The sequence below is a fragment of the Nestor notabilis genome, unplaced genomic scaffold (genome assembly GCF_000696875.1).
Source record: "Nestor notabilis isolate BGI_N333 unplaced genomic scaffold, ASM69687v1 scaffold5812, whole genome shotgun sequence".
Lineage (NCBI taxonomy): Eukaryota > Metazoa > Chordata > Aves > Psittaciformes > Psittacidae > Nestor > Nestor notabilis.
The window spans coordinates 33,721-47,274 of NW_009916857.1; the positions used below are offsets into that span (position 1 = coordinate 33,721).

Below are 13,554 nucleotides of genomic sequence, written 5' to 3' on the forward strand. Positions count from 1 at the left end.
CCCAGTGCCAGGTACAGACGCTCCTCTGGCAAAAGAATTACACATAACTTTTGTCATGAAAATAAAATAGAAATAATTGGTTTGGTTTATCTTAATGAAAACTATATCTTCTAGGTAAGAGCAAAGAAAGAAGTGTTATAAAAATAGTCTCCTTTCTAAATAAAACAGCCTTTTGTCAATGTAGTTCAACAGCTTTCTACGTTCTTCTCTTGATGCCAAGATAATAATCTCCAAATGCTGTATTTTTTACATGACTGTTACCTTGTTTCTGTTCCTTGCCTGGCAAAGTTGTCATTTTGTACTTTTGTTATAATATCATGCTAAACATTCTGGCCGTTTGCTATTAGAGGAATAAGTTAGGTCTCTCAGATGGCCAACTGTCAAATGGCTATCACAAAGGACTACCCGTCCATTCTCCAGTGATGTATGATTTGTCCTTTCACTGAAGTGAAACTTGGGATTTTGACACTGAAAATCCAAGTTTTCCCATTCTGTTACTAAAGTATCCTATGCCTCACACAGGAGAAAGTGGTGAAGCTACACATACTGAGTCTAAACTTTCCATGATGGCATTGCAGTTCCCACAGCTTGTATCTGAGGCCAGATTCCCTTTAAAATTAGTTTCAACAAAAATGCAGTACAACCCTCAGACTTCTGGCATGATAGTACTATGGGCTGTGGTCATTCAAGATGTCACTAAACTTGATCCTATTTACAAACAGAAAATAGACAAAGGTTTCGTGTTAAAGTATAGGTTGGCATCAGTGATATCAGATATAGATTGATTTTCCTTGTAGGCATATAAATAGTTAGAGTATAGTTTGCATTACCTAAAAATGATCATATTTTTGTATTTTTTTACAGCTGCTGGATCAAGAATGAAGTTGTCTTTTATGTGACTTGTGCTGGATACTTTGGAATCATGTTTCTGATGAATGTTGCCATGTTTATTGTGGTGATGGTGCAGATCTGTGGGAGGAATGGGAAAAGAACTAATCGGAGCCTGAAGGAAGAGATCCTGAGGAACCTCCGTAGCGTGGTCAGCCTGACCTTCCTCTTGGGCATGACATGGGGCTTTGCCTTTTTTGCCTGGGGTCCCTTAACTCTTCCTTTCCTGTACCTCTTCTCAATTTTCAATTCACTGCAAGGTAAGCTGAACAAATAATATTTGAACTGTTGCTGTTCTGGGGCATATTATGTCCAGTGATTTGACTAGGAAGCTTAGATCAAAGCACTCTAGTTTTTCCCTTGATACTAAACTATCGTTAGTTTCCCTTTGTGTGAAATAATGATACCAACTACATATGGCTTGAATGTCTTAAAGTGATTAGCGCTTCAAGGTCTTTTCCATAAAATGCACTGTATAATAAATAATGCTGTTCCTAGCTGACAGTCTTCAGTGATCACTGCTGAGATAGATGCTGTATGACCTTCAACATTTCCTTTCACTGATTGTAACAACTATAGGAAGCCTCTGTCCTTAATTTATTCCTGTAGGGAATCTGTAAAGCTCATAACTATTTTATTAAGGCATGAGAAGCTCATAAAACAAAATTTAGTCCTGTTTCAATGTGGACAGGTAGCACAGAGATATGAGGTATCCTTCAGTTCTTTAAGGAAAATACAATGACTGTTAAAGTCAACTTTTTTTTGGTTACCTTTATCGAGGTTTTGAATATTTACCTTTCCAACATAGTTCATCCTTTTGAAAATGCTGTAAATTGTAATCACTTATAAATTACAGAATTGTATAGGTGACTTTTAAAATAATTTCAGCTCAGAGCTGAAATCTGCATATGTACCATTGTCTTCCAATGTCATTGGAGGAGCATGTGTTATTCCACACAAATACTGAGATAAGAAATAAATTTTCCCAGGGTCAGCAAAATATCTTCCCTTTACGAAAGAAGTACTTACTTTTGACACTGTGTAGATTTTATCTCTTACAGCTGAGGTATATTTACTGTGCCAGAAGATTTATTGAGCATTCGTGGAAAGAGAATAATGTTGTGGGTTTTGGTTTGGTTCAGTTTTAACCTAAAATACTTAGGCAAAATGGCAAAAATTGTTTGGATGTGGTGTTCTTACTAAAGATTTTTTTTCTAAAGGACAGATTCTGATACTCCTCTAGCAGCATAATGAAGTATTTGCTGCAATGTGTCTCTCTTAGAAATTTAGAAGGGCCTAGGGAGATTAGAAGTATGGGAAGAACATGAAAAAAGATTGAAACTCTGAAAAGCATGCCAAGGGCCAAATTGAACAAGTTCTCTGGAACCAGGATTTCCAGTGCAATCAATTAGGCTTATATGTGCACAGTACACACAAGGTTGACCACCACTGCTTAAGTCTCTGTTGGTTAATAACACTGTTCAATGGAAAATGAATATTTGGAAGACAGTCAAGTCAGAAGATGAAACTAAAAAAGCTGAGGAGTAAATGCAAAAAGAAGAGTGAGGAGCTTTTCACAGATTTTGATAGCAATGATGGCACAGTATATGATCAGGCATATCACATCAAGCACAGGAAGATAAAATCCCGTATCTCAAAATGCTTATTGCTGTGTCAGAAAGAGCTAGGCAAAGCTAAGGAAACAAGGAAATGGATATTTAAAATCACATATAACTGGTGCAGTGTACATGTAGCAATAAGGGGATGGAATGGAGCAAAGTTACAATTAGGATTTTTATCAGGAAGCGTTTCCTAGCACCAGAAAGCTGGGTGAAGTCTGGCAAGTGTTTCATCAGTATTAGAACAAGCTTCATTTTGAAGACCTCAGTAAACATGTTTATTCTCTCTCAAGGTTTTGAAACCTGCATGAGTATTTTAAGCTATACCAGCAGCCTCCATCAACAGTTTTCTGTGCACTATCAGTGAAAAAGTAAATTGCAGCAACTGCTGGTGTTACCGTACTTTGCTCTTTCATCTACATAGGAAATGATTTTTCTCTCTTTGACACTCAGAGTGAAAAAAACTGGGAACATCTTTTTTTGGCTGCTCATTTTATATATATGCCTGGGCAAGCCAAATACTTTCAAGTCAGAGCCAAGCCTAGGGTCTGATTTGGCTCTGGGAAGCAAAACCAAAACTCTGCTACTAAAGCACATTGTAAACTTAATGAATAATGAAATACAGAAAAAAAAATTCAGAGACCAAGCCCAGACAGGGCAAAGGCAAAGTACTTCATGCAGTACATTTGTTTTGTATTACTGTAGACATACACATTTTCTTTTTTAACTATTCAGAAAGGTCCAGACTTTCACCAGGACTTAATTCAGCATCAATTTAGTAAGTTTGTAGCTGTGCAGAAGTTTGAGCCACTAACAACTGCTTATCTCTAAGCCTTTAAGAGCCGCTAATGATTGCCTTGGAATTACTGTGTGCTTAAAACAAATCACACACAAAAATATTTTACTGAACAGAAAAACTGTAGTGCACCAGAGCTTGTGTGTGGGATGTATTAAGGTATATTTGCCTTTCCTAAATAGTGCTGCTCTTTTTTTTTTTTTTTTCCCTATCAGCTCTTGAAAAACTTTGCAAAAAAGGTGAAAAAGGTGTTTCATGACACAAGCTTTACCTAAGTTAACTGATCTCAGTGCTGTCAGCCTGGCCTGATGGCTATAAGCAAATAGAAGTCCAGTTCAATGGTACGCATTCATTCAAAATTAGACCTTAGCGCTTTGGAGGGAAGAGGATAATTTTATGCTCCAGAGCATTTTTTTCCAAGCTATACCCTGCCATTGTGCTCTACCAGCTGAAACATAGTAGGCATTAGTATACAGGACTATTCATGATGATCATAAAGGGACAGTTTTAGAGGATGGTACTTAACCACATTTGCCCACATTAGGTAGTATTTATTCACGTTTAAGATATAATCATGAGGGATTTGGCAGTGACATTTTGCCATCAGGTGTTCAGCCTCAGGCTGGCTCTCTCCCAGAGAATAAGAGTAAAACAAGAACAGACCAAACCAGAGAACGACGGAAGATTCCACAGCTAGCGCCTGCCTGGGAAGAGCCAGGAGCATATGAGCCTTCCAACTTCTGTATTTAGCTCCAAAATATCTCTGTAGAATGATGAAATCATACCATACGCCCAGTTAAGACCTCCTTTACCACATGGTAGTTGCTTACCTTCTGTCTTGAAAATAAATATTACACAATTGCATGCAAAAAATAAACTCTACAAAAACATTTTTAAACACATTTATTGCAATTGCATGCACAAACCAGGTAATTTTCTTAAGAAGTAAGTATCTGGACACCTAATTAGTATTTGAAAACATATTCTTACCATTTTCATAATCATTTCAAGTACATGCATGAGATGCACATAAATCAAAGTGCTCTTTTCCAGGGCATTCTTAAGTGCCAATTAAAAGACTTCCGGCTGTAAAAGTACAGCCCAGAGTTCTATAGATGTGGAACAGGAGGAGATAAAATATCTCCTTGCTAATATAATAGTGCCTGTATTTACTTTGCAGTCTGGTTCTTGCAGTCCTGTTCGGTGCAAAATACTCATTTGGTTCAAAGACAAAACCTTTTAATTATTTCCCTCTCAGCCAAAAAATAATTAAAAGATTCACACTGAACTGGATCTAAATCAACAGTATCAATAAAACAACAGTGTCTATTCTCTCCCTTCAGATTTCCCTTTCTCCAGTCACTGACATGGCAGCTAGAGGTTGGAAAAGATTTAATTAATTTCCATATCTCCTAAAGGAGGCATAGAAGACAGTAACGAAACTTAAAATTATTTTCCTTTGCTTGCAGTTCATAGTCTTTGTTTTAGCAGATGTTAGTTAATCTGTTTATTTATAAATACATGCTTCATTTGCTGTTTGTTTGCTTTGGTTGCAGGTTTGTTTATATTTGTATTCCATTGTGCTATGAAAGAAAATGTACAGAAGCAATGGAGGAGACATCTTTGTTGTGGCAGATTCCGACTGGCAGACAATTCAGGTAAAAGCCATTCATAGCTCCCCTCCTTAGGTGCTGCAGTAGTCTATAACAGTCCAGGTGAACAGCTTGCTATGTTATTTTTAATATAACACAATGTAAGCCAGAGATGTGGAAAAATAGATTAATCATAGCCTGTCATTTCACTTCAGTACTAACAATTGCCAAGGGACTTTTCATATATCACTTAATAAAAATGCTCAAGCCTTCTTTTTCAGTTTTTCACTGAAGGCAGCTGGTGAACTTTGTAGTGCTGTAAGCGTGATTTCAGAAGGCCCTTTGGACCCTGAAAAAATAAATACATAAATGAAGATCTAGAGATTCAAACTCTGTCATTAAAAAGCCAATCTTATCACTTTTCTCCTACATTACAGTTTGTTGACTGAATTGTGTGGATTGTAAGGTCGATCTAGGACCAATTATTAAAAAGCAGATAGAAATACTCTGACTTCTTTTGCTTTTGTCTTTGCCTTTTCAAACTGCTGTATACTTCACCATGTAATTCAGAGAGACCACTAAAGACTCAAAACTATAGAAAATTCCTTTTGCAGAAGCCTAATTAGGTTCCAGAATTGAAGTTCATCTTCAGCTGCAACTCTCAGAGAGCAAGGAGAGCAGATGGTTTGGATAGTTAAAAGTATAACATTTGGGACACTGCATTTATAGTCTCCTGCACCTTTGGCCATCTCAGATGGCATTAGACTCCTGTGTTTAGGAGCTAGATCTTGTTTTGCTGTCTGATAGAACCATACAATTTTTGCTTATACGATTGTTGCTCAATGACCAGGGTTGAAATCTATAGTTGATGTAAGGTGGCATTAAGCTCATTGCCTAGTAAGGTAAACTCATATATCCTGGATAATAACACTGCTCCAAATATCCTTTGTCTCTTGGCATCCAAGATTTGTTTCAAGTTTTTAAGTAACTTCTTTGCCATCAAGACTTCTGCTTTGTTTTGCTCTATTTTGTTTAGGGAATGCATTGTCATTGTACACTATAAAACATTTATGCTTTCACTTTGTACTAAGAAAATCTGATTCATGATTTTAAAGAGTTAATACAAATTAGGAAAAGCATATTCATTCTGATCAGGCATCCAGATTGTTTCATCTGCTCAGTTTCCGTGTGGTTCATGCTGTAATTCCTGAATTGGAAAACACAGATGGATCAAATTATTTCCAGATTTTTATGCTGCTGTTGTGGGTATGATAGAAATAAAAGCCTGAAGGATTTGAGTACTTCAGTGGTATAGTTAATGTGCAGCCATTATGCCTAGCACTAACCAGTCCAACCCCATCGGCTGGTTTGATTCTCCATGAACCTGGCATAGTTTTCAGGCAGAACAGTGAAACATACCCAAATGTGAACTTACATACCTATCCAGTTGAAGAATACTTTAGGGCATGCTATGAAAGGGCAAAGAAACAAACAAGCTAAGCCTGGCAATACTGCCATACCTAGATCAGAGAAATAGTAACCTATACCCTACAGCAATGTTTTAAGATAAAATATTTGTCTTGATTTGAATCAAGACAAAAGTGGTCCATGTGCCTTTGGTTTGGACTTCTCTTCCACTTTTTGAGTTTAATTGCAGTAGAGTGAATAATGTACCTACCTGCAAGTATATGATAAAGTAGTTAGATATGTTTATTCTACTGTTATTGGGACACTTGTGATGAATTTTTAGGTGTTGGTTTTCCTCAACAAGTTTACTGGTATTAATTAGCTATTTTATTTAATTTATGAAGAAAATTTTACTACTGTGGTAAACAGCAAAGTAAATTAAGTTGGAATAATTCTTGTATTTCTTAAGAACAAAAGAGGCTACCTAACAGGAAAAGGACAGGCTGTGTGTTAGAACCAACATTAAGAAATGATCTGATACTTGAAATGTTCACAATTGAATAAATTAGGCGTTTAGTACTTATGGTAATTTATTTATGTAAAACTTTTCAATCATTTTTAGATTGGAGCAAAACAGCAACCAATATTATAAAGAAGAGTTCTGATAATCTTGGGAAATCCCTATCTTCTAGTTCCATTGGCTCCAATTCAACCTACTTAACATCCAAATCAAAATCTACAACGAATACATATTGCAAACGAAACAGCCATACAGGTGAGTTCTTGCATCTGTGAATATGTAGTTTTCATGTTAAAGGCACAATAGGGTTTTCCACCCAAAGGTTAATGTGAGAAAATTTCATCCATTTGTATATGCTCGGTATTTTTAAAATATATGTTACTGTTCAACACGAATCTTACTGTTATTTTCTCAGTAACCAATATTCAGTGCATCCATCAGCATGAGGGGCTATGCGTCAGGTATTTTATGACTGTATGTCTTTCTTGGTTATTGAGATTCATAGAATCATAGAACGGTTTGGGTTGGAAAGGACCATTCCAAGAAAGATTGTACATGAAGAACATTTGCTTTGAATACAGTAAAAATGACCAGTATCTTAGAAATACCCCGGTGTACCTGAGCTTGCTTTCAGGACTGCCTTTCGCAGCCATGCTGGAGCAAACATCTGGGGCCTGCCTCACCAGGGTACCTGTCCCTGCTGCCATCTCAGGTTTGATGTGCCATGCGCCCAACTGCCCTAAGCAACCTGTCTTCAGCATTCTTTCCTATGAGGGGACACTTCTGTCAGCAGTCTTCCACAAACAGCATCTATAATAGTCATCTATGACAGTGCTGCTCGTAATTTAATAAGAGAATGGAGAGCTTTGTCCACTGCAGAGCAACTTCTCTTCTGCAGACAGAAAATTCTCATTTGTACTCATGGCAGACCAACATTTAGAGCCTTAGTATTGGGGTTAATGATAAAAATATGCTTGAATGTTTTGTTGGACTCAGGGCTTTTTATCAGTCTGACAATTAAAGATACTTAATGCTAGAGCTTTTGCAATGCATTCTTAAAGCAAAACAATAGAACAGTTCCAGATAAGAAGTTAAAAGAAACTTGCATGCTTGTGTACTTTCTTCAAAAGTGATGAGCTTAATCCCATGCATAAATTATTTCCTAAAAGGGACTGCAGTTGGTAATGTAATCATAGTTTGTAACATGATGGTTTATTGGGCGTTAAGGGAATACCACAGTTTTCTCTCTACTTTTAAGATTCTAATACATTTTGCTTTGACCTCTGAAAATACACATTTTATTGTGATAATCCAAGGGAATTTTTGCTAAGGTTGGGTTTTTATATAATGACATATCTTTTCACATGTTAAAGTAATAGAAAATAACATTCAGATTCTGATTTTTAATGCAGCTAAAGTTGTTTGATGTCTTAGCTAAATTGGAGACAAATAATGTAATAGCTAACATATCTTGGCAACTCTTCTTAATATGGTTATAATGTGCTCTCTGGAATTGACACAAGCATTCATGTGTTTGTGGTATAGATAATGTCTTCTAAAGCCCTTTCCTCATCAGTGGTGGAGCATTACAGGTAAAGTGAGAATTGCTTTTGTTGGATGCATGTGTCAAACAGGGTGGAGGGATGCCTTTTGCATGATGTCCTCATTGACACAAAGGACTTCGCTAATCAGAAACGCTGCTTGTTTCTCACTATTACATCTTGCACCATTGATGCTGAATCAAAGGATAAGCGAGCTTCAAAGTCTGGGTGTCTGCACTCTGCATGGGGCCTAAAGCATTTGGAAGATACTTTTTTAGAAAATAGACCATGTCCTGACACTAATGCCTGTGTACAGTAGTCTGGGGAAAGGATATTGAGTTGAAACACCCATACACAAAGCGTACACAAATATTGGGTGGACCCTACTGGGTGAAGGAAAGGGATCACTTCAGCATCTTGTGTCCCCGTTGTCTAGGGGTCTGATATAATCTTGTAGATAGTACTATATATGACACTTCTCTGAATGAGAAGATATGATTATTTCTGCAGAAAATTTGGTGGTACAACTACCAATTACTTCAGTGACACAGGATTTTAACCCTGTACTTAAGTGCAAAGCCCACTGGCCTAAAAAAAAAAAGAGCCTTCTGATGGTTTCAAAAGCCTTATGTAATTCCTGTGCATGCAAATTTCATGAGGAAATGCCTGGTATTTAACATTGTAATGATGCCTTGTGAAAAAAGAGTGTATGTATTTGCAAGGAATTTCAAAAACTTTCCCTAAAGGCTGAGAATTAACTTTGTAATAAGCTATTAAATGTGCAGAAATATTTCAAAATGTAGTACCATTGGCTGGTAAATGCATACACTGGAAAGGCACACAGTACTCAGCAGATTGCTATTGGTCATGGCCTTATTTGCTGCAATTCATGGACATTATTGCGTGCTTTGAAAAAATCATCCTGATATGCCTGAACATGCCTGTTTCTTTTGTCATGAGTAAAACTCTGTTGATCTCTTGCTCTGCAATCCATTTCTCCTTTGCAACACTTTTTATGGCTTGATATCATGACTTCTGCAGGGGCGGGTTACTTTTCTGTTTACTTTTAGTTAATTTATTTCTGTAAGATTTTTTTTGTATGAAATCATAGTTTAAGTAATAGGCTAAATTATTAAATGATCCTTTAGCAAGGAAATTTTGAAGGTGATTTCACTAGTCGTGTAAATAGTCTTGTAAAAATGTCACTTGTAGAAAACATTGCTTCAGAGGATACATACATGGCTTGCAAGGGTCCAAAACTTGCCTGGGTTAAGAGAATTAATTCCAGCTTTATTCACTGCAGTAGAAGGATAAGATAGCTCATTAGGACTTTGTACTTGAGAAAATGAGATACGGGCTCTCTCGTCTCATTGCTCACTGCATGAGCTCTACCTACTGACCGTTCTCGGAACAGCAACAGTGTTAGCCGCGGAAGCACTTTAGCAGCCCGGCTGGGAAATGCCTTGCGCTCCACCCTTGGTTGGTAGCACCTGAACTGTGAAGGGATGCCAGTTTTCTGCATCTTTTTCTCCCCCCAGTTTTTCAGTACCCTCCATATTATGGACAAAACAAAGGCATGCTAGGCAAGTCAAATTTATGCCAGTTTCAGTCTGGTTGTCTTCTTTAAAATGCAAGTCATCTTCTACTGTATCTTGCACAGAGTACATTATTTCTGTGCATAGCCTAAAATCTCAGCTATTGAAATAATTAAATCCTTTTATTGTCGTTTTCCCCTACTTTATTGTGTGGAGATGTTATTCACCAGGTGTTATGGAGGTAATCCCTATTTCAGTGCTAAAAACATCAAAATTATTTTAGTTTGTAAGATTCAAAGCATCAACAGTAAATTAATGTATTAAAAGGTAATAGGAGACAGCTACACTTCAGGCAAAAGAATAGTGGGAGAATTTCAAGAGAGACCTTGAGATGTCTGCCCACAAAACGAAGCATCTCAAAAAGAATTTAGAAGAAGCAATGCCAAGCCGGAAAGTTCTTTGCTGGCCTTTTGGGCAGTAATTTGATTCAGCAGTAGTGGCAAATGAAGGCATATCTATGTGGGAGTGATACTGTTAGACCTGTTAAACTATGAGTTTGCTTAAGAAGCCCTAACTTCTTCTTGTTGTTTTGTCCTCTTTCTAGACAATGTTTATCTTGACAAGCCATCTTCAAAATTTGCCCAAGAGGATGGAGAACAGACATCAATTATCCCTGTCCACCAGGTTATTGACAAGGTCAAGGGATATTGTAACCCTCACTCCGACAACTTCTATAAAAATATCATCATATCCGACACATTTAGTCACAGCACAAAGTTCTAACTGGGCTTCTGAGTTTTTTAAACTGAAGGAAGGCAGAAAGTCTTCTTGGAACTAAGAATACCGGATGTCATAGAATGTGACCTGTTTAGTTATTTTTTCCCAGTTCATAATACTCTCCTGTTAACAGCTCCCACTCAAGGACTGATTTCCCTACCTTTCTACTGTTGTGGAAAAAGACAATTTTTCCACCATGGTATTGAGCTGTTTTTAAATGTGTGCCAGCCAACATGATGCCTGGACAGCTAATTGTAATCCTGTGTAAATATTTTTTAAGACTGAAGAGCCACAAGCCTATCTCTAAATTATATAGTCCAGACAGAAGTGAGTCTTAACTCATGGAGAAAATAGCAGACATGACACGCAGTACAGAAAAACTCTTACTGAACAGTTTACTGATGGTCTGTTTCTTTTGAAAATTATGTATTTTTCCCTCTGACATTTGTTAGATTCTTGCTTCTTGACTGTCTAGTGCTGTCTGGTTTTTATTCATAAGTGAAAAACCCTAACACCAGTGTTAAAGGGTTATTTTAAACCATTTTTCACTAAATAGACCTAATCACGCAAATCTTGCTTACCAAAAGAGTATGTGCTGTAAATTCAGGCTATTTTGTATCCATGTACAAAGAAACACACTTATTACATAGATGTGCTGGCTGAGAAGGACATGCAGGTCGTTAGTAACTCTTGCAGATTTTAAACCCATTGGTATATATGGAAACACAGTCATACGTATTATTTGCATCTGTGCACAACAAGTACACAGGTAAATCCAAAGTTTACACAAGGTCATGTTTCAATATTTATTGGTTGGTATGTATAAAATGGACATCTCCCATCACAATTCTATGTTTAATATTCTTTTTCACTAAACAAAATAGAAGACATGCAGCTATATATAGATGTATAAGTATATACATAGGACTCTCTCCACACGTTTTTATAATAATGCACACAGTAAATATGACAGGAAACCACAGTGTGTTCCACAATTGAAGAAAAATGAACGGTGCTAAAACTTAAGTTTAAGTATTTAAATGAAAGTTGAATACTTTGTAAACCCATGGGTTCATTTGTTAGTCTCTGTACTTTAGATATGCTGTATGTATAGACACCTCCATCACATGGCATTGCAACATTAGAATAACCTGGAATACGTTTACCAGTAATAAATAAATAACATCCTTCCGGGCACAAAATGTTATTAGTATTCCTCTCCTGCCCCCCTGTTGGTTGACTTGATTGAGGTTGTTGGAGGCACAGAGTTTAAACAGCATTTAGACATTGCTGTACTGTGTGCACAGCGACACTGAGTTTTATGTGTGCAGAGAACAGACAAAAACATAAAATGCTTACGTGTTTTAATCTCTGTAAATGTGTGACACATTAGCATGTGGCCATGACTGCCAGAAGAGCATCTCTCCTCAGGAAGCATGTCTTGCCCCATGACAGGTTTTATAAAAATTGTAACCGCACAAGTTGCTGAAGGAATAGGCCAAAACATCAAAGGTATTTTTAAATACTGTTTTCAGAGGAGAATGTTTCCTCGTGGAAGTTTTCATTTTTGAAAAGACTTTTCTTTTTTTTTAACAAAAGCATTTGTAGCCATGTATTTATTTATAGTACTCAGAAGGGACCAGAAAATTGTGCTGAGATTTTTCAGTTGCCAAGCAGGTGGATGTTCAGTTATTAGGGATGTGGATTTGTGCCTCTCTTTGCTCTTTGCGTGTGCTTTTGCGTGCAGAGATCATTTAATGCTGTGACCGCACAAATGGCATGTTTTCCCTGGCTGCAAACACCTGGTGGGAGGAGGATGCCCTGATGGCATTCTGTCCAAAAACACTGCTGTCGCTACACGGACCTTAGTGAAACCTCAGTCTCATAACTACAAATACTTACATGGTGGTTATGAATTAAAGTCAACCTGATTCACTTAAAATCTAATTATTAACAGGGATGAGTGTTGTCAGATATCTTTAATAAGGGAAATGATTTAGGGAGAGATTACGTACAAGCATTTACTGAATTTACATCATCCCACTTGCTTACCTACTGTAGATACTAGTGTTCACATAGCAGCTTATTGTGAGATTTTCACCTGATTAAGGTGTTCAGAAGTGAAGAGAAGGATAACCAAACATTCCTGGAAAAATGAGGAATAAATAAAACATAACAGATTAGTGAAATATAAATAAAAAGCAAACATCGTATCCTGACTGAAGCTGAGCTGTAACCTATCAATGTATAGCTACCTATATTTTTGCTGAATTAAGATTTTTTCTCTTTTTTTTTTTTACTACCATGTAGTAATCTTAAACTGTGTCAGTTAGATGCTCTTGAATGCTCTCAATTCTACAATGTAATATTCTACTTTGTAGTTGACATGCTGTAACCTCCCTTGTATATATTTATTTATTTGTGAGGTTAAATATGTCAAATATATTTAGCTCTATCATGACTGTTCTTGTACTTTACAACTGAGCTTCTGCTTCATCATAGAAGAAGAGGGAAAGAATAATTTCTTATATATGTTATTTCTGAACACCTTGTGAAGCGATTTACTGTAGTTCTATCTTTTATAAGTGTGAGGAAACATGCCAGTGTGATTTGTAATATTAGTCAGTGGAATATAGTCTAACAGGTTTGAAGATGGACTAAAGTGGAAAGAATCATTTTCAAGTAAACATTCTTGATGTTAGTGTTCCAAGTAATTAAAGTCTTTTAATAGTGAATGGTTGATTTTTATTTTTTTTTTTCCTTTTTAGTGTTTAATGGCAAAAATTACTCAGTGGAATTCTGGAAAATAATCTTGTGTTTATTAAGTATGTGAGACAGGTACATGCCTAGCCAAAATGTTGGAAATAAATGTAGAAGAC

At 36.7% G+C, this 13,554-nt stretch overlaps 1 protein-coding gene across 1 annotated transcript in view; it reads left to right on the forward strand.

The window, feature by feature from the left end:
- GPR126 (G protein-coupled receptor 126) overlaps positions 1-10,713 on the forward strand; it is a gene marked incomplete at its 5' end in the record, with an annotated part of 43,434 nt that extends 32,721 nt beyond the window's left edge. The window contains 4 exons of the mRNA XM_010024780.1: positions 865-1,148; positions 4,860-4,961; positions 6,925-7,077; positions 10,503-10,713. Coding sequence (XP_010023082.1) covers positions 865-1,148; positions 4,860-4,961; positions 6,925-7,077; positions 10,503-10,681 — 718 coding nt within the window. The remainder of the gene's footprint in view (positions 1-864; positions 1,149-4,859; positions 4,962-6,924; positions 7,078-10,502) is intronic.
- Between the last annotated feature and the right edge of the window lie 2,841 nt (positions 10,714-13,554).